General features: G+C 44.0%; 1 protein-coding gene across 2 annotated transcripts in view; it reads left to right on the forward strand.

Moving 5' to 3' along the window:
* Positions 1-25,244, forward strand: part of imp3 (IMP U3 small nucleolar ribonucleoprotein 3) — a 173,489-nt gene that overhangs the window by 1,630 nt on the left and 146,615 nt on the right. Inside the window, exon 2 of one of the 2 annotated variants that reach the window (XM_052012455.1) lies at positions 11,443-11,550. The exons of the other annotated variant lie outside the window; for it this stretch is intronic. Coding sequence (XP_051868415.1) covers positions 11,443-11,550 — 108 coding nt within the window. The remainder of the gene's footprint in view (positions 1-11,442; positions 11,551-25,244) is intronic. 2 annotated transcript variants of the gene reach the window in all.

Below are 25,244 nucleotides of genomic sequence, written 5' to 3' on the forward strand. Positions count from 1 at the left end.
ATTGGAAAATTCATTGTAATGTATATATTTACAAAAACATAAAGGTGCATTTGGGTATTAATACATCCAGTAGTCTGGAAAACTTATAAGTACAGCACCATCAAAGTCTCAAAGCTGCTGGGTAATTAGAGGGTGTGCAGTGAAGGTTAACCAGATTGATCACTAGAATGTGGTGTGCTGTCTTGTGAGGAGAGCTTAAGCAGACTATGCCTCTATTACACGGAGGTCAGAAGAATGAGAGGTCTCGTTGAAATGTGTAAAGTTCTTGCGGGGCTTGGCACAGGATGTGGAGTTGTTATTCCTTCTGGCTAGCTGTGTTAGAACTAGGGCTCATGTTCTCAAAATAAAGGATTGGTTATTTGGGACAGGAGGGAATTTCTTCACCCAGAGCGTAGTGAATCTTTAGAACTTTCTGCTTAAAAAAGTTGTGGTGCCTCAGTCACTGTGTATATTGAAGACAGGTGAATAGACTTCTACATATAAAGCAAATCAAGTGATATGGGTTCATTGTGGAAAGGTGGTTATTGAGTCATACTGTACAGGAACAAGCTCTTTGCCCCATAGTGTGCATGCCAACCATTGAGTACCTATTTACACTAATCCCATTTACCAGCATTGGTTTTGAGGTAAAAGATCAATTATGATCTTATTGAATAGTGGACCATAGACAATAGGCTGAATGGCTTTGTGCTTCCATTTTGAAGCCCAATAGGTGAAATGGCAGTGTCTGTTTACCATGATTCATCGTTTTCAGATTCAGAGATGACAGTGCCTTGAACCAAGAAAGGAAAGTGATTGCATTGAACTTTGAGAAATTCAAGTAGTGGAATCTTAGTGGAATATTCCAGTGCGTAGGTTTTGTGGTGCACTGTATACTGTGTTCATTTAATATTTTTATCAAAAATATTGAGTATCTTGCTATGAGGTATTCTCATAATGTTAAATTGCGTTATATTTGGGCAGCTATTTGTTCTCCTTGGCATTTGAGATTGGGGGGGGGGTTGGTGGGAAGCATTAAAATGTTTGTTTGTTTAATGAAGAGCTGACCTGTACAAACCAGGAATATACCATACTCGGTTTTCATTTGGCTTTCCCCAACCATCTTTATCTTGGGCAGAAGTAGTACAGTGTTTTCTGTGCATCCGGATATTGAGAAATTTCTAACAATTTCATCTTGTGATCACTCCTTTGTGGTGGAAGTATGTATTGTGGACTTGGAGTGAAGACACGATTGAGATTGACTGCAATTCTTTGCGCTTGGCCAAAGAGGGCATTTGATTCATCGGAGGGCAGCCGTTCCCTGGAAATATAACTGTATTTCAGCAAATTAACTTGAGGAAAAATAACCGTCTTCTGTAGCATTGCATTTCTTTAATTCACTTCATGGATTCTGGTGTGCTGTCAAGGCCAGCATTTATTGCCCACTTTACATTGTTTTTGAGATTATAATGCTTAGTCACATTGCACTGCTACATTACGGTCAGAAACGGCGTAACCAGATTTGGACCCATTAATGAAGAAGATTGTCACCATGGTTTGAAGGCAGAATCAATGGAACTTGCAGGGAGACCTGCAGGTTGGGATTCCTGTCTGATTGTTGGTCTTGTCTGCTTCAAAGGGATACAGATGGGTTATGTAAGTCGGCAAAGATCTAGCAAATGGAGTGCAATGTAGGAAAAGATGTATTTGTCCCTTTTGGTGGGGGGAAAATGAAAAGCAAATTATCTGAATGAGAGATTGCAGGGATCAAGGTGAACTTGTAGTTAATTCACAAACAAGACTGTAAGCAGGTAAAACAAAGATGTTAATTATTGTTGTGGGATTTGTATGCAAAAGTAAGGAGTTATACTTTGATTCTTTGATCAATGACTACTGACCAATGGCTTTGACATCCACCGTCATGAAGTGCTTTGAGAAGCTAGTCGTGGCACGCATCAATTCCAGCCTCCCAGACAACCTGGACTCACTGCAATTCGCCTATTGCCGGAACAGGTTTACAGTGGATGCCATCTCCCTGGCCCTTCAATCAGCTCTGGAGCATCTGGACAGTAAGGCACCTACATTAGACTTTTGTTTATTGACTACAGCTATGCCTTCAATACAATAATCCCAAGCAAGTTTATCACCAAACTCCGAGACCTAGGACTCAACACCTCCCTCTCTAACTGGACCCTTGACTTTCTAACAAACACCGCAGTCAGTGAGGATAGGCAGCAATACCTCTGGCACAATTATTCTCAACACTGGTGCCCCACAAGGCTGCGTCCTCAGCCTTCTACTCTACTCCCTATACACTCATGACTGTGTGGCCAGATTCTGCTCTAACTCCATCTACAAGTTTGCAGATGATACCACCGTTGTAGGCTGTATCTCAAACAGTGATGAATCGGAGTACAGGAAGGCGAGCTTAATGGAATGGTGTCATGACAATCTTTCCCTCAATGTCAACAAAACAAAAGAGCTGGTCGTTGACTTCAGGAAGGGGGACGGTGTACGTGCACCTGTCTACATCAATGGTGCTGAGGTCGAGAGGGTTGAGAGCTTCAAGTTCCTGGGAGTGAACATCACCAACAGCCTCTCCTGGTCAAATCACGTAGATGCCACGGCCAAGAAAGCTCACCAGCGCCTCTACTTCTTCAGGAGGCTAAAGAAATTTGGTTTGTCCCCTTTGACTCTCAGCAACTTTTACCAATGCACCATAGAAAGCATCCTATCTGGATGTATCACGGCTTGGTACGGCAACTGCTCTGCCCAGGACCTCAAGAAACTGCGGAGAGTTGTGGACACAGCCCAGCGCATCACGGACCTGTACAATCGGTTTGCAAGACAAGTTTTTCACTGTACCTCTAGAAGTGACAATAATAAACCAATACCAATAAATTCTATTGGGCAGTGAGACCACATCTGGACTAGGATGTACAGTATTGGTCTCATTTAAAGAGATACATTATTGCTTTGGATGTAGTTCAGTGAAAATGTACCAGATTGGAGAAGAGAAGAAGTGCAGATGTTGGAAATCTACAATAAAAAGAGAAATTGCTGGTTGTACTTTGCAGGTCAAGAAACATCAGTGGGGCGAGGAAATGATTAGCATTTGAAGTCAATGACCCTTCATCATAACTGTAAAAGACGAGAAAGCAAGCATGTTTTAAGTCGCAAAGAGGGGGAGGGGTGGAAAGAACAGAAGTCATGTCTGTGATAGGGTGCTGACCAAAGTAGTCAAGGTAACAATTACTTTTTTAAAAAAAAATTTAGCTGTTAGAAACATGAGGAAAAAGAAACAGATTAAAACAGATATCACACATCTGGAGAGTGGGAAGGAATGGGTGGTTAGCTGAAATTGCTACAGTCAATGCTCTGTCCTGAGGGCAGCAATGTAGCCAGATGGGTGATAAGGTGCGGTTCCTTGAGCTGACCTTGGATGTCCTTGGAGCAATGATGGAGGCTGACAGGAAAGAAGTGGGAGTAGAGTGGAGAACTTGGGAACCCAAGCAGCAAAAGTTAAGCGGCAATTCACTTGCTCGCTCTTTGCAGTGCTCATAATGTGGTTGTTGCTGCATTCGACAAACCAAATGCGGGTTAGGTGACGGTTTTGAAGGGCACTACTATTTAGGCTGCAGCAGTGACCTTGAGATTCCAGTCACCTATCACCTTAATCCTCCTCCTTATTCCCACTTTGACAGTTCAGTCTTTGCTAGTCCACCAACAATGCTCAAAGTAAGTATGAGGAAGCAGCATCTCATTTTCCATCTGGGCATGTCACAGCTTTCAGGGCTTAACATTGCATTTCACTCTTTTGAGTAAACTTTTTACTTGCTTTGTTTCTTTCGCTATTTTCGTAAGCACGTTGATCATTTTGATCTGCACCTTATTACAGTTGATCCTGTTCTGCAATTTAAAACACTTTATTTTCCCCCATGTTTTCTGTCCCAGTGAAGGGTTACTGACTCTAACACTGTTTCTCTCCTCACAGATGTTGATTGATGTGAGGAGGTGGGCCACTTTCCTCTGAATACCCAGTCAGAGTATATGTATGGCTGCTCCACTTGTGGAACACTTCCCCAGGATGTTGATGCTGGGGTCTTGGAACCTCTCCACTTGTGGAAAGATGATTGCTGAAGGTGGCAGTGCTTGTCGTATGGTCCTGGGGCTCGAAAGATAAATTGCCTACAGCCATTGCAATGTTTTCTGCTTGATATCTATTGAGTTGTATATATTTATCATCAGCCCAGCTTTTTTCCACCTAGTCTTTCTCATTGAGTGCTGCACTTCACTTCGGACAGGCTTCCTACCAAATGGAGCTTGTGGCGACTCACCTTACTGGTATCGAACCGGCTCCCGAGATCGCGAGCGTCGTCAGAGGCCCTGACCCAAGATGGTGCGGGGCCCTCCTTCTCCATAGTTGGGCTAGGAAAGCCTGCGCGTGGGAACTGAAGCATGGGAAGAGTTCAAGAATAAAAGGCACTGCGCCCCTGTCGAGCAATCAACTTCTGACTCCAAGCAACTGACCCCATGTCTTTATAGTGTAGCTAGCCGCTACATTGGTGATCCTGACGGGCCCAAACATTTTTGGACCCACGATGTCTGCACAGCAAGAGGTACAGGCAGTAGCCCTTAAACTGCCCACCTATTGGACCCTCCGGCCACGTGTCTGGTTCGACCAGGCCGAGGCCCAGTTCCAGATTCGCCAGATCACCAGGGACGACACCAAGTCCTACTACGTGGTTAGTGCCCTCGACCAAGACACCGCAGCCCAGGTTGAGGACTTCATCCAGGCGCCCCTGGAGGAGGAGAAGTATGATGTTCAAGACCCTCCTCCTTGAGACTTTCGGCCTTTCCCGATACAAACGGGCCTCCCACCGCCTCCTCCACCTCGATGGGTTGGGTGACAGACCCCCTTCTGTGCTCATGAATGAGATGTTGGCCCTGGCACATGGCCACAAACCCTGCCTGATGTTGGAGTAGGCCTTTCTGGAGCAGTTACCCGACGACATCCACCTGCTCCTGGTGGATGCTGACTTCAGCGACCCCCAGAAGGTGGCCGTCCGTGCTGATGTCCTTTGGCGGGCAAAGGAGAGCAGGGTGTCTGTCGAGCGCGTTACCACGCCACGTGCCCAGCAGGGCAGACCTGGCAATTGACTGCACTCCACCAGGTCTGAGACACCGACCGACCAATGGTGTTTCTACCACCAGCGGTGGGGCGCAGACACCTGCAGGTGCCGGCCACCATGCAGGTTTCTGGGAAATGCCAGGGCCAGCTGCTGCTGATGGCTACGGCGGCTGGCCACCCGGATAGTCTCTTGCTTGAGTGGGACAGGTGTTCCGGCCGTCGTTTCCTGGTAGATACTGGAGCAGAGGTCAGCGTCATGCCTCCCAACAGCCACGAGACTCGCACCCGCATACCAGGACCCGCCCTCAGAGCCGCCAGTGGCAGCGCCATCCAAACTTTTGGCACCCGTTTGGTGCAACTCCAGTTCGGCACCAGCAACTTTACCTGCTCCTCGGGGCAGACTTCCTTCGTGCCAACAGTCTGCTGGTTGACCTGTGGGGTGAGTGTTTGGTAGATGCCAGGACCTTCCAAAAGTTCTCGTTTGGTGAGGCCAAGCTACCGGCCCCACACCTCGACTCGGTCACCATGTCAACGAACGAGTTCACCAGGGTCCTGGCAGAGTTCCCGTCTGTACTAATGCCCCAGTTCTCCTCCACCTTGCCCAAGCATGGCGTCCAGCCTCACATCCCCACCCCTCCACGCCCGCGCCTGACGGCTACCCCCGGACAAGCTCCGCCTCGCGGAGGAATTCAAGAAGATGGAGGAGTTGGGGATCATCCGCAGGTTGGACAGCCCATGGGCCTCTCCGCTACACATGGTCCCCAAGGCAGCCGGAGGCTGGCGACCCTGTGGCGATTACCGACTCCTGAACGACATAACTACCCCGGCCCGTACCCCGTGCCGCATATTCAGGACTTTGCTGCCATCCTGCACGGGCAGTCCATTTTTTTCCCAAGGTTGACCTCGTCTGCGGCTATCACCAGATCTCGGTGCATCCTGACAACATTCCAAAGACGGCGCAGATCACACCTTTCGGTCTCTTTGAATTCTTCCGGATGCCCTTTGGCCTCAAGAACGCTGCTCAGTCCTTCCAACGACTGATGGATGCGGTCGGGCGCGACTTTGACTTCGTCGTCTTACACCTTGACGACATCTTGATTGCCAGCAGCAGCTGCCAGGAACAACTCATGCACTTCCGCCAACTCCTGAGGGATTTCAGCCTGACCATCAACCCAGCCAAATGCCAGTTTGGGCTCGAGACAATCGATTTCCTGGGCCATCAGATCAACAAACACGGCGCCTCGCCCCCGCCTGCAAAGGTCGACGCCATCCGCCACTTCGCCAGACCCACCTCCATCAAGGGCCTGCAGGAATTTCTCGGTATGGTAAACTTTTATCACCGGTTCATACCATCTGCGGCGCGCATCATGCGCCCGTTGTTTGCTCTCCTGTCGGGTGGAAGCAAGGACATCGTTTGGTCAGAGGAGGCTGACACCGCGTTCGTCAAAACCAAGCAGGCCTTAGCGGACGCAGTCATGTTGGTGCATCCTCGTATGGACATCCCGACTGCCCTCACGGTCGACGCCTCCAGCACAGCGGTTGGAGGCGTTCTAGAGCAGCTCATTGAAGGGTGTTGGCAACCGCTGGCGTTCTTCAGCAGAAACCTCCGACCACCAGAGCTCAAATGTAGCGCCTTCGACCGCGAGCTGTTGGCGTTGTAGCTGGCCATCGGACACTTCCGATACTCCTTAGAAGGCAGGCCGTTTACAGCTTTCACCGACCACAAGCCTTGACCTTCGTTTTCAACAAGGTCTCAGATCCCTGGTCAGCACGGCAGCAGCGGCACTTGTCGTACATCTCGGAGCACATCACTGACGTCCGCCATCTGTCCGGGAAAAAGAATGTGGTCGCGGATGCACTTTCGCGGCTCACCATCCAAGTTTTGTCCTGGGGGCGGGTTTCGGCGCCTTGGCGGAGGCACAACAAACGGACACGGAGATGCCCAGCTATCGCACCGCAGTCTCGGGCCTGCAACTGCAAGACCTACTGGTAGGCCCCGGTGAGCGTGCCCTGCTCTGCGATATCTCCACCGGTAAACCCCACCCCATTGTTCCAGCTACCTGGCATCAACGGGTGTTTTATTCGATCCACAGCCTGGCACACCCATCCATCCGGACTACTGTCCCAATGGTGTCCGACAAGTTCGTCTGGCATGGCCTGCGTAAACAGGTTTCCAAATGGGCCTGGTCCTGCACACACTGCCAAACCTCGAAAGTACAGCAGCATGTCGAGGCCCCTCTGCAGGACTTTCAACCTACCCGCTGGAGGTTCGACCATATCCATGTTGACCTTTGTCGGTCCCCTCCCAGTCTCCCGAGGGGCGCAGTACCTCCTGACGATTGTTGACCACTTTACCCACTGGCCCGAAGCCATCCCCCTCGCGGACACCTCCACCCAATCCTGCGCACGGGCCCTTTCGTCAACTTGGGTCGCCCGTTTCGGTGTCCTGGCCCATATCACCTCAGACAGGGGAGCTCAATTCACCTCCGGCTTGTGGTCTGCCGTCGCCGACTTGTGGGGCTCCCAGATCCACCTCACCACCGCCTATCCTCCGCAATCCAATGGGCTAGTGGAGAGGTTCCATCGACACCTGAAGTTGGCACTCGTGGCCCGCCTAAAGGGGCCCAACTGGGTGGACAAACTCCCCTGGGTCAGGCTGGGGATATGTACCGCGCCAAAAGAGGACCTGCATGCCTTGTCTGCGGAGATGGTCTACGGAATGCCCTTGGTCGTCCCGGGCGAGTTCCTACCAGCCCCTCGGGGGCCAGAGGAAGAACCTGCTGTGATGCTTGACCGGCTGCGCGAGTGGCTTGGCAACCTGGCCCCGATACCCACCTCGCGACACGGACAGGCCCCGACCCATATGCCAACGTCCCTCTGAGACTGTGTTTGTTTTTGTCAGGAGGGGCACGCACTGAACACTATTGCAGCAGCTGTGCGAAGGTCCATTCTGGGTCGTCAAGAACAATGGGTCTATGTTTGTGCTGGACATTGGGGGGCGCGAGGAGGTTTTTACAATTGACCGGCTGCAGCTGGCTCATTTAGATCTGGACCAACTGGTAGCGGTCCAGCGAGCGTGATGCAGGGGCAGGCCACCCAAGTCTTTGTTTATTTAATTCTGGGTTTTATGACAGTATTGCCGGTTCTCGGGGGGGGGGGGGGAGTGGTTGGGGGGGGGGGGGTTGGTTATGTGGCAACTCACCGATATCAAACCGCCTCCTGAGATCACGAGCGTCGTCGGAGGCCCTGACCCAAGATGGCGTGGGGCCCTCCTCCATCATTGGGCTAGGAAAGCCTGCGCGCGGGAAGGTCAGGTGACCCATGCGTGACATCAGCGCAGGAACTCAAGTGCGGGAAGAGTTCGAATAAAAGGCACCGCGGCCCTGTCGAGCAATCGACTTCTGACTCCGTGTCTTTATTTTATAGTAGTGTAGCTAGCCGTTACAAGTTCATCATTCAAACTAATATGAACTATGGAAAACATGGACCATTTCCGGCACTTGGATAGGATGTAATTGTCCTCAGAATTCAAAAGTAGTCTGTCTGATCCCTGGACCAAACTTATTGCAACCATTTACCAAGCTTTCAAAATGTTCAGCCTGTCAATCAGTAGGGCTTCATCATTCACGACAATAGAAAGCATCTTTTGCTGCCTGCCCTAGCCTGAGGGAGAGTTGCAAGCAGCATGTATTTGGAAAATGGTAGAATACAAATACAAAAAGCAAACTTACCTTTGGTTTGCTTAGTCGGCTGCTGTTGAAATTTTTAATTTCTGTTCTGCTTTTGCTGTTGAAGCTTTAATACATTGTTTTGGCATGTTGTAGAGCTTTGTGAAATGGGTTTTAATTGAATCAAGTTTGACTTGAGATCTTTAGACTGTTTTAGTTGAGATTTAAACCTTTTCATTTACTACAAGAGGGTTGAAGGCTTGAGATTTTCTGCTGATTGGAATTTGGTTTGACATTTCATTAAAGCTTGTGTCAGTAATCCTTGGGTGTTTCAGTTCTTTTTCAGTGCTGGAGGGAATGTGTAACCTGAGCAATCAAATGCCAGTATCTTAAGGTTAAGTTCTATAGGCATAGTGGTCTTGTTGTGTATTGAGCTTCTAAATTGGCATGTTCCAATATAATGAATTTGCAAGTGACTTGAATACATCTTGACACATTAAATTGAACTGTAGAAACTGAGGCTAGTTCTGAATATTTCTGTTTTGGACACGCACAATTTTACTGTGTAATGAAAGTGGTGAATCATTGTTTTAGTCCTCTTACAAATCAAGACAAATGAGACTGTTGGGTATAGCAGGAGGCAGGATACAAAGGAAACTGCTTAGCAGAGCCTTAAGCAATTGAGCAGATATGAGTTCCACCTGACTACTTTTGTCCCACCATTTGAAATCGGTTAGACTCTAATATCTAGAATTTCTTCCTCAATTTGTCAATTTTTCTTCTCCTTAAGATTCTGTTTAAAGGCTTTCATTTAAACTGTGCTTTTTCTTTTTGTTACACATCATCCTATCTCCTGGTTTGAAGCTACATTTTATCTGAATGGTCTCCTGCAACAGTACCAAGAGCAGGTCTTGCCAGACTATATTCACAGGATAACTGTCTTAAACCATAAAGTGGTATGGTGGCGCATCTGGTGGACCTGCTGCCTCACAGCATCGGAGACCCAGGTTCAATCCCGACCTGTGTGGAGTTTGCACTGCAAGGGGTTCTTCCAGGTGCCCTGCTTTCTCCCTCATCCCAAAGACGTGTGAGTTGATAGGTTAATTGGCCATTGTAAATTGCCCCCTAGTGTGCAGGGAAGTGGAAGAGGGTGGAATGAGTTGATGAGAATGTGAGAATAAAAATAAGGGATTAATAGGTGGTTGATCAACGTGGATCCACTGGTGAAAGGGCCCGTTTCTGTGCTGTATCTTTCTGACTCTGGAGTTTCATGTGACCCCAGATGCCAACCTAATCAAAATAGAAATCGAGCATCAAAGCTAACAATTATATAGTTCTTTAAGTCTGACTGTCGCAGAATACCACATAGAAGACAATGTAAATCTATTTCAAGAAGTTGCCCACTTGTTTCCCCACTCCCTCACCTGTCCTTGGCTTTTATTGCTCAGTATATTTCAGAGCTGGTGCTTGCAGTGGTGTCATGTTGGCAGGTCAGATTAGTTAAATGTTCAGTCCAATGACATGAGTTTGACTGAATATCAAGGCAGCAGGATTGTTGATCTGACGGTGTGGATCTTGTGGTTGCTCAATTGCGCAATCCCTTTGCAGGCTGCAATCCACAGTTTGGGAAAAGTCAAAGATGCTCTTAATTTCTTAAACACAGTTAAGGAATAAACTTGTATGCACATATTTTGCATTCTTTAATGTTTCTAACAATTTTTGTGATGCAAGTCTACAACCATCTTCCTATACTGTGCCCCACGCTTGTTAACACATTAACCTTGTCCAATGTGTAAGCATAATTCACAACTCTATTTAAAAGCTGTGATCTCCCTTCTACCTTATGGTATAATCACGACTGTATAATGATGGTGTGTGGGGGGAGATCTGTAAAATTTACACTTGCACCTAATTTTTGTTTTGTGCACAGTAAGACGTTGATCAGTGAATTGTTGCTGAATATTTAATCAGATGCAGATCCTGCAGTCATAAGAATTTCTGCAAGGTTTCATGTCATCTGATATGGCAGTCACCAGCTTGACCAATCATCTACCTATCACTTCTCAGCTTATTGTCTTCCCTGCCCTGCCCCCACTTACCTTCCTCCCTCTCATCTGGACTTGCTTGTCACTTGAACTCGCCTATCACCTGCCTGTGTGTGCTTCTCCCCCTCCCCCCACCTTTTTCTGGCTTCTACCCTCTTCCTTTCCAGTCCTGATAAAGAGTCTTGGCCCAAAATGTCAACTGTTCATTTCCTTCTGTAGATGCTGCATGACCTGCTGAGTTCCCCCTGCACTTTTTGTGTATTGTGACTATTCAGCACAATTTTTCTTGGTGTCATGATGTCTTTACATTCTTGTGAGTAAAATAATTTTCAGTTGTGGCGGAGAATCTTGTTAATTTTCAGTTGAGGTTCTAGCATGAGAAGTTTGAAGGTGAAAGTCTTGTTATGTTGGGCTGCAGGTTCTCCATTATGGACCTTTTGAGAGCTCAACGATATGGGTTCAAGTATTTTTTTGCAGATGTGGCTTGTCTTTTGAGCACCTTTTCATTGTCATGTTGAACATACTCTGATTACTTTTGGTTTTGTTTTGTCTGGTGAAAATGAACAAGTAACTACTTTGTGGTTGAAAAATGAGGGCTATCATCCTTCTGTTTTAATAGGTACAATAAGCTGAGTAGAGAAGTTCGAGAATTGGCACGCAAGATCAGAGACCTGGATGCGAAAGATTCCTTCCGAGCCAAGAGCACCAGTCGGTTGCTGGAAAAGCTGTGAGTGCTTCCATCTTAAGTTAATTAGGAACTGAAAGCAAGAGATGAGTTTGTATTGAACAGACAGATGGATATGCTTATAGACGGAAAGTGAATTTTAGTTTTTCACTTTGCATTGTAAAAATTAACTCCCATTTCTTTCTTTATTATTGATTCCCAATGGAAGTTTTGAATTATGATTTTAAAAGCCAAATCTTTTTAAGATTTGTGTTTTTTGTGTTTTTAACCCCCCCTCCAAATTTCCATCCTGTAGTCTGAATTTACAAAGGCCTAGTCTGAATTTACAAAGGCCAACTATATTCCACTGTTAATTGAGATCAAGTAGCTTATGATAAACCTAGAGGTTTTCTTGAAGGCTCTGCTATTCCTGGAATTGTACAAACTGTTTGTCAATGAATTACCAAGTAAGTTCAAATAAGGCAGCATTACATATTGTGAGTTTCAATTTTCAAATTACCATGAATTTATTTCTTTGTTGCCCAAGTTAATCCTGGGTGCAAACACTGACATTTCTTTGTCTTTCACTTGGGACTTGGAATTGAGAATTTTGAGTCCCCTGAACTGTATGAAATCAGTTGAAGTTCAGTTGATATTGGAAGTCTGTTCCATTTTGGAAAATTGTGCACGGAATCGTGGGTGACATTCCACTGCATGACAAGCTGCTTCATTGTACCTGGAATGAAATGCTAAACCCGCATCTCATCTCATCTCATCTCATCTCTCTGTTTCTGAGTTAGTTTTAAGATCTAATAGTGTTGTATGAGGTCATGTTACTAAACCTCTAGCATTTAATCCAACCACAGCTGCCAGAAATGGCACAAATTTCTGTGGAGTTGACAGCAGACGTCTGGCTCTTTGACAGGGAAAATATCTGGGTCTGGTGGGAATATATCACCGTTCCTTTTTGCATTTGAGATTAAACCCCTGCTCTGTTTGTATAACAAAAAAACCACCATTCAATAACCAGTGTAAATTGGCTTATTATTGTCACATGTACCAAGGTACAGTGGAAAAACTTGTCTTGCATACCATTTATACAGATCAATTCATTACACAGTGATTTGAGGAACAAGGTAAAACAATACAGAATGCAGAATACAGTTACAGAGAAAGTGCAGGTAGACAATAAGGTGCAAGGTCATAACGAGATCAAGAATTGTGATTGAGAGATTGAGTCCATTTTATCACACAGGGGACTGTTCAATAGTCTTACGACAGCAGGATAGAATGCTCCTTTCAGGATTTTGTATCTTTTGCCCGATGGGAGGGTGGAGAAAGAGAGAATGTCCAAGGTGGGTGGGGTCTTTGATTATACTGGATGCTTTACCGAGTCAGTGAGAAGTATAGACAGTCCGTGGAGGGGAGGCTGGTTTCTGTGATGTGCTGAGCTGTGCCCACAACTCTCTGCAGTTTCTTTTGGTCTCTGTTAGAGTAGTTGCTTTTCCAAGCTGTGATGCATCCGGACAGGATGCTTTCTATCGTGCATTGGTTAAAAATTGGTGAGGGTCAAAGGGGACATGCCAAATTTCTTTAACCTCCTGAGGAAGTAAAGGCGCTGGTGAGCTTGCTGTGGCATCTGTGGTTGGACCAGGACAGGCTATTTGGTGATGTTCAGTCCTCGGAATTTGAAGCTCTCAACCCTCTCGACCTCAGCACTGTTGATGTAAACAGGTGCATGTGCACCGCCCTCTTCCTGAAGTCAATGACCAGCTCTTTTGTTTTGCTGACATTGAGGGAAAGGTTGTTGTCATGACACCATGTCACTAAGCTCTCTTTCCCCTTCCTATACTCCGATTTCATCATTATTTGAGATATGGCCCACTACGGTGGTATCATCTGCAAACTTGTAGATGGAGTTAGAGCAGAATCTGGCCTTGCAGCCGTGAGTGTATGGGGAATAAAGTAGGGGGCTGAGAACGCAGCCTTGTGGGGCACCAGTGTTGAGAATAATTGTGTCGGAGGTGTTGCTGCCTATCCTTACTGATTGCGGTCTGTTGGTCAGGAAGTCAAGGATCAAGTTGCAAAGGGAGGTGTTGAGTCCTTGGTCTTGGAGATTGGAGATGAGTTTGCTCGGAATTATAGTCTTGAAGGTGGAGCTGTTGTCAATAAACAATAGTCTGAAGTAGGTGTCTTTACTGTCCAGATGCTCCAGGGATGAGTGTAGGACCAGGGAGGTGGCATCTGCTGTGGGTGTGGACCTGTTTTGGCAGTCGGTGAACTGCAGTGGGTTGAGGTTGTCTGGGAGGCTGGAATTGATGTGTACCATGACTAGCCTCTTGAAGTACTTCGTGATGGTGGACATCAGAGCCACCAGGCGGTAGTCATTAAGGCATGTTACCTTGTTTATCTTGGTACTGGGATGATAGTGGCCTTCTTAAAGCAGGTGGGAACCTCGGATTGAAGCAGGGAGAGTTTAAAAATGTCTGCAAATACCCCGGCAACTAATCGGCACAGGATCTAAGAACGTGTTCAGGAACATCATCCAGGCCAGATGCTTTCTGCAGGTTCACTCTCTGGAAGACTGATCTTGTGTCTGCAACGGTGACTGTGGGTTTGGGTGTATTGGAGGCTGTTGGATTGGGGTGCTGACAGTCTAATCCCCCTCTGTTCAAAACACGCATGGAATGCGTTAAGCTCATCGGGAAGGGATACGCTATTGTTGGCGATGCTGCCTGACTTCATTTTGTAGCCCATTATAGCATGTAAGCCAAACCAGAACCGATGGCTGGTCTGGGACTCTATTTTGGATTGGTATTGTCTCTTGGCATTCCTGATACGGAAGTTGTATCTCTATTTCTCATAGGTCAGGCTCACCTGATTTGAATACCACAGCCCTGGACTTCAGTGGGGAGTAGATTTCCCAGTTCATTCATGGTTTCTGTTTGGGAACACCTGGATTATCCTCTTTGGTACACAGTCCTCAACACACTTGCTGATGAAGTCCATGATGGTGGTGACAGACTCATCTAGGCTGGCAGCTGAGCCTTTGAATGTGGACTAGTCTACCGACTCAAAGCAGTCGAGTAGAAGCTCAGCTATTTCCTCAGACCGGCACTATATGACTTCCTGTACTGGATCCTCCTGTTTCTGTTTGTATGCAGGGAGAAGGAGCATAGCCTGGTGGTCTGATTTACCTATGTGTGGGTGGGGAGGGAGTGGTGGAGGTGGCTTGGTAGGCATCTTTATTTGTGGAGTAATGGTCAAGGGTGTTTGGGGCACCTGGTGGGACAGGAGACGTGCTGGTAGTATTTTGATAACACTCTTGAAGTTGGCCTGCTTGAAGTCACCAGCAATGACGAAGAGGTTCACAGGGTATCTCATTTCAAGGCTGTTGACCATGGAGTATAGTTCATGAAATGCAGGCTTCATGTCCGTTTGGGATGGGATGTCGACTTCCGCCAGGATAGCTGAAGTGAACCCCCATTGCAGGTAGTATGGGTGACACTTCAGTTAAGAGTCATTAGTATCAGTTAAAATGGTATTAGTATTGGTTAAGGATCATTAGTCAAGTTGTTGCTAAAGTAAGTTTCCATACATATCCTCAATGCAGGTCAAGTCTTTTTTAAAACTTTGACAGCTTTTCTTTATAACAAGCAGCATATGGCAGTGTTGTCTGAAGGAATATGAAGATTTCATTTCCAAATGCTGCAGTCAACCAGAAATGCTAGTGGATTGGTTGTAGTTTTCTGTTTGCCTTTCAGCCAAGAGATTTGTTCAACTAATTTTGTAAACTGTGGTTCTTATTTGGAATGGGATGTTACTGCTGAGGACATCCTGTCACTGGAACAGTGGGTAAATCTGGATCTGAACTGAAAGAGTTGATGTTTCAGGTCGAAGACCTTTGAAGGGTCTGTATGACTTTGTTTCTCTTCCCACAGATACAGCCTGATATGCTGAGTATTTCCAGCATTTTCTGTTTTTATTTTAGATTTCTTGAGTCTGCAGTTTTGTTTTGATTTTCCAAGATGAACTGATTTGAGTTCACCAGACTTGGAAAGTCTTGTGTGTGCATGGGATTTGTTTGTTCTATGTCTGGAAACATTGGGGCAGGGGCATATGTTAGACCATAAGACATCGGAGCAGAATTAGGCCACTTGATCATGGCCAATACCTTTTTCCCCTCTCAACCCCATTCTTCTGCCTTCTCCCTGTAACCTTTGACGCTCTTACTAATCAAGAATTTATCAACCTCTGCTTTAAATATACCCAATGATTTGGCCTCAGCCATCTGTGGCAATGAATTCCACAGATTCGCCACCCTCTGGCTAAAAAAATTCCTCCTCATCTCTGTTCTAAAGGGATGTCCTTCTATTCTGAGGCTGTGCCTTCTGGTCCTAGACTCTCCCACTGGTGGAAACCATTCTCTCCACATTCACTCTATCCAGGCCTTTCAATATTTGGTAGGTTTTAATGAGATTCCCTCCACTACCACCCACCAACACCACCACCACCACCCCCCCCCCACCCCCCCCCAAAACTCTAAACTCCTGTGAGTACAGGCCCAGAGCTATCAAATGCTCCTCTCATGTTAACCCTTACTTCCCCTGGATCATTCTCATAAACCATCTCTGGACCCTCCAATGCCAGCACATCCTTCCTTTGATATGGGGCCCAAAACTGGTCACAATAATCCAAATGTGGTCTGACCAGTCCTTTAGAAAGCCTCCTTGCTATTATGTTCTCATCCTCTTGAAATGACTGCTAACATTGCATTTGTCTTCCTTACTACTGACTCAACCTGCAAGTTAACCTTTAGGGAATCCTGCACCAGGACTCCCAAGTTCCTTTGCACCTCCAATTTCTGAATTCACTCCGTTTAGAAAAGAATCTATGCCTTTATTCTTTCTACTGAAGTACATGACCGTACACTTCCCTATGCTGTATTCCATCTGCCACTTCTTTGAATAAATAAATATTAAATGCATCACTTCAGAAATCTGATCCTGTCTGTGCATAGGCCTTCTAATTTTAAAAAAAATCCCAAACATTTTAAGCAGGTAAAGCAGATAATCACATCTAACTTGTAAGATACTTGTTTATTCAAAGCAGAAGCTGGAAAGGAAGATTGCAGTCTGTCCCTGGGTTATGAATACCTGACTTAAGGACACCTAACATAAGATTTCTTTATTAGTCACATGTACGTCGAAACACACAGTGAAATGCATCTTTTGTGTCGAGTGTTCTGGGGGCAGCCCGCAAGTGTCGCCACGCTTCCGGCGCCAACATAGCATGCTCACAACTTCCGAACCCGTACATCTTCTGGAATGTGGGAGGAAACTGGAGCACCTGGAGGAAACCCATGCAGACATGGGGAGAACGTACAAACTCCTTACAGACAGTGGCCAGGATTGAACCTGGGTTGCTGGCGCTGTGATAGCGTTACGCTAACTGCTAAGCTACCGTGCCTGCCCTAACAGCATAACGAGTTCCCATAATATTATTAAATTTAAATGTGATGTGTACATGTGTTGATTCCTATGATCGGTAGAACTAGTTGTCCCTCTCTCTGCACTTTTAATAATTGTTCTTTCCGGTCTCTGCTTGTGATGCCGTTCATTATAATACTAGGGAGGTATGCTTACCATAATGGAGTAATTTTTATGTACTTAATGACCTGGGGACAAAGTTGACTTATGAATGTCTAAAAAATGGAACCAGCTTGTTACCTTGGGACTGCTTGTCTGCCCTTTTTTTTTCTCTCTACCAGCCCCCCCCCCCCCCCACCCACCCACCACCAGCTCTCTCAGACAATGGGCCAAATGGTTACTTCCTCCTGTAACTTGGATTTTTTTTCCTGTTTGTATGATTCAAAGAACATCCTTGCAGATGGATGTTCTTTTGTGTGACTAAGGTTCTATATAATGATTGCTGATGGAAAGTTTTAAAACAGAAAGCATACACTTTTCTCTGACAGTTTCTTGCCACTGTGGTTGTACATGAATTTGAGTGCCATAATTTACATCTTAACAGAGTCTTACATTTTGCCTAAATTCTTATCCTTTGAGTGTGAGAAACGTAGGTCTTTGGCCGAATCTGTGCAGTGCTTTGGATTATACTGCTCATAGAAGCAATGAGAAAGTTGTGCTCCTTTCTCTTCTCTTGCATACAAGCTGTTCTGTGAGAACGCTGCTGTTGTATTGTGGAGTTTGGCCATAGCAGTTCTATTTCAAATGACTGCATTTGTTTGCTGTGGGTGAAATGTGCAAGGTATTTTGAATGCTCACCAGCATTTGCTAAATGTTATATAATGCATTGAACCCACCATTTCCGGCTGACATTTTGGAGTGCAGGGATGTGATGGAGCTGCGTCTCCTCTGGACTTGGAGAGCCCATCTATCTTGATTCCTTTAGGATCTAAAAGAAATAAGGTGAGCGAGGGAAATGAATTAGTCCATCCAGTAGTCCTTTTGAACACCTTTTCATTTTAAAACTTAGTGCATTGTGTTTAAAAAAAAATTACAGAGCTGCACTGGGGTCAGATTCTTTTTGACTTGTGATCACTGACTTCAACCATGGTGTCCCTGGGCTAGGGAGAGAAACATTTTAGACAAAATAAGGATTTTCTGTTTTTTGTGTAGTATTTTTAAATTGGGTTTTTAATCTAATGAGCCAGGGGCAGGTTCTTCATGATGTTAAGTCTGACAAATAAAATTTGCCGCAGACTAAGTTGTAGGTGCTTGAGTTTGAGGAAAATGTGGGTTCATTTTTAACTCTGTGTGACCATCTTGATTTTTTTTGTTAATCATAATTGGTTATGCAGCACTTCATAGGCTTTAAACTGTTTCAGATTTGGGGATTTCCCTGTGTTTTTGTGAGTATAAATAAACCTTTCAATATGCTGAAGTTTGTATACAAAGTATAATACTTCCCCCTTGTCTTGGAATTCTAATGAAATATAAAACTCAGCTCCTCAATCCAGAAAGTTCTGCTTACTGAGAGATTTGTTTTTTAACAGAATGAATGGTGGCCTTTCTGACGGTAATGTGATTGATTCATTGCAGTAGGGAGTACGCAAATGAAGTGGTTACTTTGCCAAAAAGCATGTTGGGACCTTGAAGGTGGAAAAATAAAATACTGTAGAAATGCAAGTCTTTGATTCCTTTGTTGCGTGAGCTTATGGTTATTTGAAGCAATTGTAGAGGAATAAAATTTGAAGTTAGTGGTCTGGATTCTGTTTGATCTATTACTGCCAGAAAAGAGAAGATTGCTTTTTCTCTATAGAGCTGTTTATGGAAACTTAGAGAGAATAGAAGAGGGGCAGGGAGCCTAACTTTAATTAATCCGAAGCATTGTAACACTCTTGCAATACTGCATCATTTTAATAAAAGACACTATTGGTGCTTGTGGTAATATTTGATCATATGGGCATGAGAAACAGGAGGCTGGTCAGCACCTCAATCTCCACCAGTCAAAAAGATCATGGCTGATCCAATCATTCTCAATCATGCTTTCCTACCCTCACTCCAAACCTCTTAGCTTCATTGTAGTTTAAGTGTCAGTCTCCACATTGAAATTGAAACTTCAAAGAACCTCATGCTAGAGTTCAATAATAAGCATAGAAAATGCTGGAATTATTCATTAGTCGGGCAGCATTGGTTAGAAGAGGAACATCATTCCACCAATGCTCTCTAACTGCTGCGTGCTTTGCTATTTTATTCCTATATTCAATCTGTTCAGTAACTCTCCCCCAACAGCTCGCGAGGGTAGAGCAAACCAAAGCTTCAGAACTGTCGGGGGGGGGGGGGGGGGGGGAAGAGTTCCTCATCTGTCTGAAATTGGTGAATGGTTTTCTGAAACCATGTTCCCTTATTTTCTTGAGTGGTAATATCTAGAACAGCTCTCAGCATCCACCCTGTTGATTTTCCTGGTTTCTTTGTTTCACTGAGCTCCGTTCTCGTTCTGAAATGAACATAGGCTAACTTGCTCACCCTTTCTTAATACATAAACCCTTTTATGCTAGGAATCAACCTTGGAAGCAGCACAAAAACCTTCACAATAAGTATAGGCTTCATTAATGGAGAGGCCAAACCTATACACTGTATGCCTGGTGTTGTCTTTATGGCACCCTATAAAATTGCATCAAGACCTCACTACTTTTATGCTCCATGCTGCTTGCAATAAAGGACAACAGTTCAGTTGATTTCCTGCATGCCAATTTTTGGTGCTTCATGTCTCCAAACTGCCAGATGTCTTTTGCAATGAGCATTTTGTTGTCCCACTTTGTTTAATTAATTTGTGTTTTCATTCTTCCTTCCAAAATGAATTATTTCATTTTCCCACATGATGCTTAATCCAGCATCATCATGCCCACTCACTTAAACTATCTATATTTTTTTGCAGGCTTTTTGTGTTCTCATAATTTGCAAACCCACCCAATTTTTGTATCATCAGCACATTTGGCTAATTGCATCTGGCCCCTTCATGCAAGTCATCAATATAAAATTAAAAATAGTTGTGGCCCTTGTACTGATCTACGTCATGCCTCATTGATTGCTGATCCAAAAACGACCCATGTATTCCTAACTTGGTTAGTTAGCTTTTCCTCCAATTTATTATCCCTAACCCTGTTACTACCTCTTGAAGGCAGGGAATTTATAAGTGAGAGCTACAATAGTCTGCTGCATTTCCTATATTACAAAGGTGACTTCAAAAGTTGTGCTTCATTGTATCTATTTTAAAATATCCTTAAATTGTTAGATGTGTGATATACGTGCATGTCAGGTAATAATTATATGAAGTTATTGTGATGTGCCCACTTGTGGCTAAAACTTCATGAACAAGTTAATGGGAAGTAGAAGTATGTGCGTTCATGTCCAGACAACTTTGGAAATGAAGGCATTGTGGATAAGCAATGCACAGGCCTGGACAAATGATTTGGACACATGAATTCAAATCCTGCTATGGTGTTGGGGGAGTTTAGATTTACTTATTCTGAAATTAACAGTTTCAGTAATAGTGATCATGAATTGGGTTGTTATAAAAACCAAGGGATTTGAAGAACAGAAATTTACCCCAGATCTGGCCTGTGCTTGTCTGCAGAGACATTATTGCAGGCTGACTCTTAACTACCTTCTTAATTGGCCCAACAAACCATTTGGTTAGACCATAAGATAAGAGGAGCAGAATTAGGCCATTTGACCCATTGAGTCTGCTCTGCCATTCAATCGTGGCTGTTTTTTTTTTGTCTTTTTCAACCCCATTCTCCCTGTAATCCTTAACCCCCTTACCAATCAAGAATCTATCAATCTCTGCCTGAAATGCACCCAATGACTTGGTCTCCACAGCCCTCTGTGGCAACACATTCCACAGATTCACCACTCTAGCGGAAGAAATTCCTCTCATCTCCGTTCTAAAAGGATGTCCCTTTTATTGAGGCTATGCCCCTGGATCCTGGGCTTCCCTGCTAAAGGCAAGCTACTAAGTTTAAATAAAATTCATACAAAAACCACATGATTTGGTAGCTTCCCAGGCATTAGATGTAGTAATGGAAGGTCACTTCCTGGCTCATAATACATCAAGTCAATGAACAAACTCCTCCCTTACAAGCATCAGGATACTGAAGTCCATGTTGGCAGAAATATATTATTTAGAAATCTGCTAAACTTGGTTGTTATCGTAGAATTGTACCTTTCCATCCAACCTGGCAGACCCCTCCATCGTGATGCTTGGGTGTATGCCATCCTCACTATTAGGACAGGTGCACCAGTGGTATGCAATTGGGTAAAATTAGGTGACTGAACATTGCGAGGTCTCATGGCATCATATTGAACATGGCCAGGAAACCACCAACTAATGACCATCTATCATCCTCACTAAGCTGATGAATCACTGCTGGGCCATGTTTAAACATTGCTTGGAAGCAGTGCCAGGAGTAAAAAAGGTAACATGGTGTATTCCGATGAAGGAAGATTACCCAGTGAGTACCTCAGAAGCACCACCGCTGGCTGTACAAGAACACAGCTCTCAGACTTGGTTTGTGTCAGGTGGTGAGAGGATCAATATGAATAAACACATTTACATTACAATTAAGTTTCTATTTTAAATACATTAAATGTACAGTTAAATATCTTGTCATTATTTAACTTTATATGGCCTACAGTATCTCCTGTATGAAGGAATTTTATAACTTCATGGCCTTGTGGAGATGATAGAAATTTTCGTTGCCAACCATTAAGCTGCTTTCCTCTCCAATGAATAATTGGTGTAAATAATTTGCTATTAAATTATGATGTGCCAGACATTTTTGTAGTTCTCAATTCCCATATTCATATGCTAGGTATGAAAATTTGACACTTTCGCCACTCAACAATGAATAAATGGGAAGGGAAAACTAGCATGAAGTTATGATAAGGTAATTACAAATCATTATTGTCTAATAAAACAAGATATTTTTGCCCTAATCAAATTCTTCTCCTGTAAAACTGATGCCACTGCTTATCTGAGTTGCCATACCATTGAGCACTTTCAACCAGCAACCAGAGATGAGATTTGTAAGTTAACAAAGTTCTTATTTTAAAAGAACAGAATCTAAGTGACCTTGAAATAACATTTGCTAAACTAATACAATTAGCTTTGAGGTCCAAGTCTTTGTGAGAAGTCAATAATAGAGGTTGCCAGAAACATCAGCCTTGGGTAAAGTGGTCACAAGTTTGCATGCAATTACTTTGTTGCATGACTTCCAAGGCTGACCATTGACAGAGCATGTCAGGGCTTGCTTTTTTGTAAGGCCTATTTATCCTCCTACTCATCAATGGAGAATTAAAACAGATGAAAACAAAAAGGAAACAAGTTTTTGAAGCAGAGAAGCAAGTTAGTTCTTAACTGCAGCAATGTAAGCTGTGCCTCATGGTTAGCAATATCATTGTTTATGGAGCTGGAATGAATGCTTGTACTGAAAGTGTTAAAGCTGGTTTTGTCTGCTGTAAATCTAGTTAGCTTTAAACTGCTGCATTAATGATTGGCAAAAGGATGTAGCTCATTTCCGTTGCCAGTTGCACTGTGGCTTGAGAAATGTTAAACCTTTAACCAGTCTGAGAGTCTGTACTGAAAATTTTGAGGCTTTATCATGTTGCGGTTGCTCTGAAGGCAATGACAGTTTGCAAGGGTTCCCACTTTGCATTTTTCCTTCTCCTTAGAAACAATTGGATTGTGGTAGAAAATAATCTGATCGGCGTACATAACAATGACATGATCCTTTTGCGGTCAAGGAAGCGAATCTTTGTAGTAGTAGGTGCCATCACTGCTAATGTAGCCCCAAGAGTCAACTGTCATAATTTCCTGTTAATGTACAAGATAATATTGAATACAGTGAAACCTTCAGAACTTGCAAATGTGGAGCTCGCCCAAATCGAAGTTCTGACTCATGGCACAATGGCACAAACTGGCTCAGTCACGTGCTCATGTAAAGTTGGAATTTCGGGTATTTCTGGAAGTGCAGGATGAGTGTGTTCTGAGGCATTAAGGTGGCTACTGTGTCTGGAGGGAAATAAAGATTGGTAAAATGAATATTAGGTTAAATTTTAGTGAGCTGGTTCATAAGTTCCTTTTTACTGAGTCTGCTATTTTTATTAGCATTCATTGTGTTAGTGTCCTTCATTATTAGATTTCAGACATGCAAGTGTAATCAAGGTTCTTTGAGTTTAGTGTAACTTTAGATCTATCTTCCAAGAAATAAAACCCCAGTGCTTGTTAGTTTTCTTTGTTTTACCAACACGTGGTGCAACTTGTGATTGGTGAATTTGTACTTGTGATCTCTTTCCTGCCAAAATTCACAGTTGACTAGTGATAAATGATTTCCCTCTTCTGAACAACTATATTACTGAGCATTTCTCTGTAAGATCTATCCATCCATTATTTTGCCATTCTGCCTATTTATTAATGTTCTTGTGTCGTTTGCTGTAGTTCTGCTCGGCATTGACTGCTTTTTCCCACCCATCCCTCAATGACATCAGCTGCAAGTATCAAATGATCTTTACTCTGAAGTCCAGATCATTGACGTACCTTGTCGACACCAGTGATTCCAGCACTGATTCTTGTTGGAACCCCCGCTTTGCTCTATATTCTGATATAGAACATAGAACACTACAGCATGGGACAGGCCATTTGGCCCACAATGTTGTGCCGGTCTTGATACCAATTTATACTAAATGACCTCCTCCTGTATATCATCCATATCCCTCCATTCCCTTTGTATTCATGTGTCTATCCAAAAGTGCCTATTTCCACTACTACCCCTGGTAACCTATTCCAGGCACCCACCACTCTCTGCGTTTTCTTTAAAAAAAACTGCCCCTCACGTTGCCTTTAAACCACACCCCACTCCCTCTAACCTTAAAAGCATGTTGTCTGTTGCTTGACATTTCTACTCTGGGGATAAGATTCTGACTATCTACCATAGCTTTGCCTATCATTTTAAAAACCTCCTATCAGGTCGATCATATCTGCATTCTCTCTCTTCCTCTGCCCCTCTTCCATGAGTTGTTGGTTTATAGACAGTACCTAATCACGTGATTGATGCTTTGTGTTTTATCTCATCACATGGATTTCTATCTTTATATAAATGTCTTTTTCTGTGTTAGTATAATTACCATTACTGATTTATACTGATAATTATTGCAGTGTTCTTTGCTATGTCAGGTTTCTACCAATGCTTAATTGCTTCTAGCTCCATCTCCCCTGATTTTTAATGAACCTTGTATGCATTGCTGTACAACAGTTCAACTTTAATAGAATTTCTTCTTTATGATTGATCATGTTTTTAAACTTCTGTTCTATATTTGGAGCAAAAAAACTCCAGATGCTGGAAATCTGAAAGAAGAACAGAAAATGCCAGTAACATTTGTCTCTTTGGGTAGCATTGGTTTTCCTGGTCTCATATGCTGCCTGACCTTTTACATTTTCTTTTTTTTTGTCCATTTATTCCCACATATCAGTTTTTTTTTTTCCCCCTTCTCTTCTTTCTCAACCCCCCCCACCCCCTCACATTCTTGACAATGCTTGTATTTTATCCTGTTTAGTTTGTACTTGGAAGCTTGTATCTCTTGTAGATAAGTTCCTGGTTTTGCTTGCATTTGTTGTCCGCCCCAAATTGCCCCAGACTGTGGTAACAGTTTAAGAATCAACCATGTTGCATCTAAAGTCAACCATAGACTAGACTTTGGTAGTGTGGCAGATTTCCTCTAATTCAGCAGTTCAGGCAGCATCTGGGGAGAGAGAAACAGAGTTGGCTTTTCAGGTCGATGACTTTCTTCAGAACAGTCATCTCCCTTGTCATGGATGGCACCCAACAAGCAGAGTATTTTTGTATTTATTTGAGGTTTCCAGCATCTGGTGCTTTTTTTTATTGCTGCAGATTTTGTTCTATGGAGGACATGAGGAAACTCTTTTTGTCAAACCAGTAGCTTCAAAGTTACTTTAAATTCCAGGTTTATTTAGTAACTTGTCTTTACATTGACAATTGGGGATAGTGCGAACATTAGGGTCGGAGAAGGTCATTGAGCCTGCTTTACCATTCATCAAGCTAATCTTCTACCTTAGTCCCACTTTCCTGTACTATCCCCATTTCTTGATTTCCTTAATATCCAGAGATTTGTTCACTTTTGTTTCAAATGAATTGACTGAGCAAGCCTCTGAAGACCTTCAGGATTGAGAGTTCCAAAGATTTGCCACTCTCTAAAGAAATTTCTCATTTGTTT

Source organism: Pristis pectinata, chromosome 3 (genome assembly GCF_009764475.1).
Source record: "Pristis pectinata isolate sPriPec2 chromosome 3, sPriPec2.1.pri, whole genome shotgun sequence".
Lineage (NCBI taxonomy): Eukaryota > Metazoa > Chordata > Chondrichthyes > Rhinopristiformes > Pristidae > Pristis > Pristis pectinata.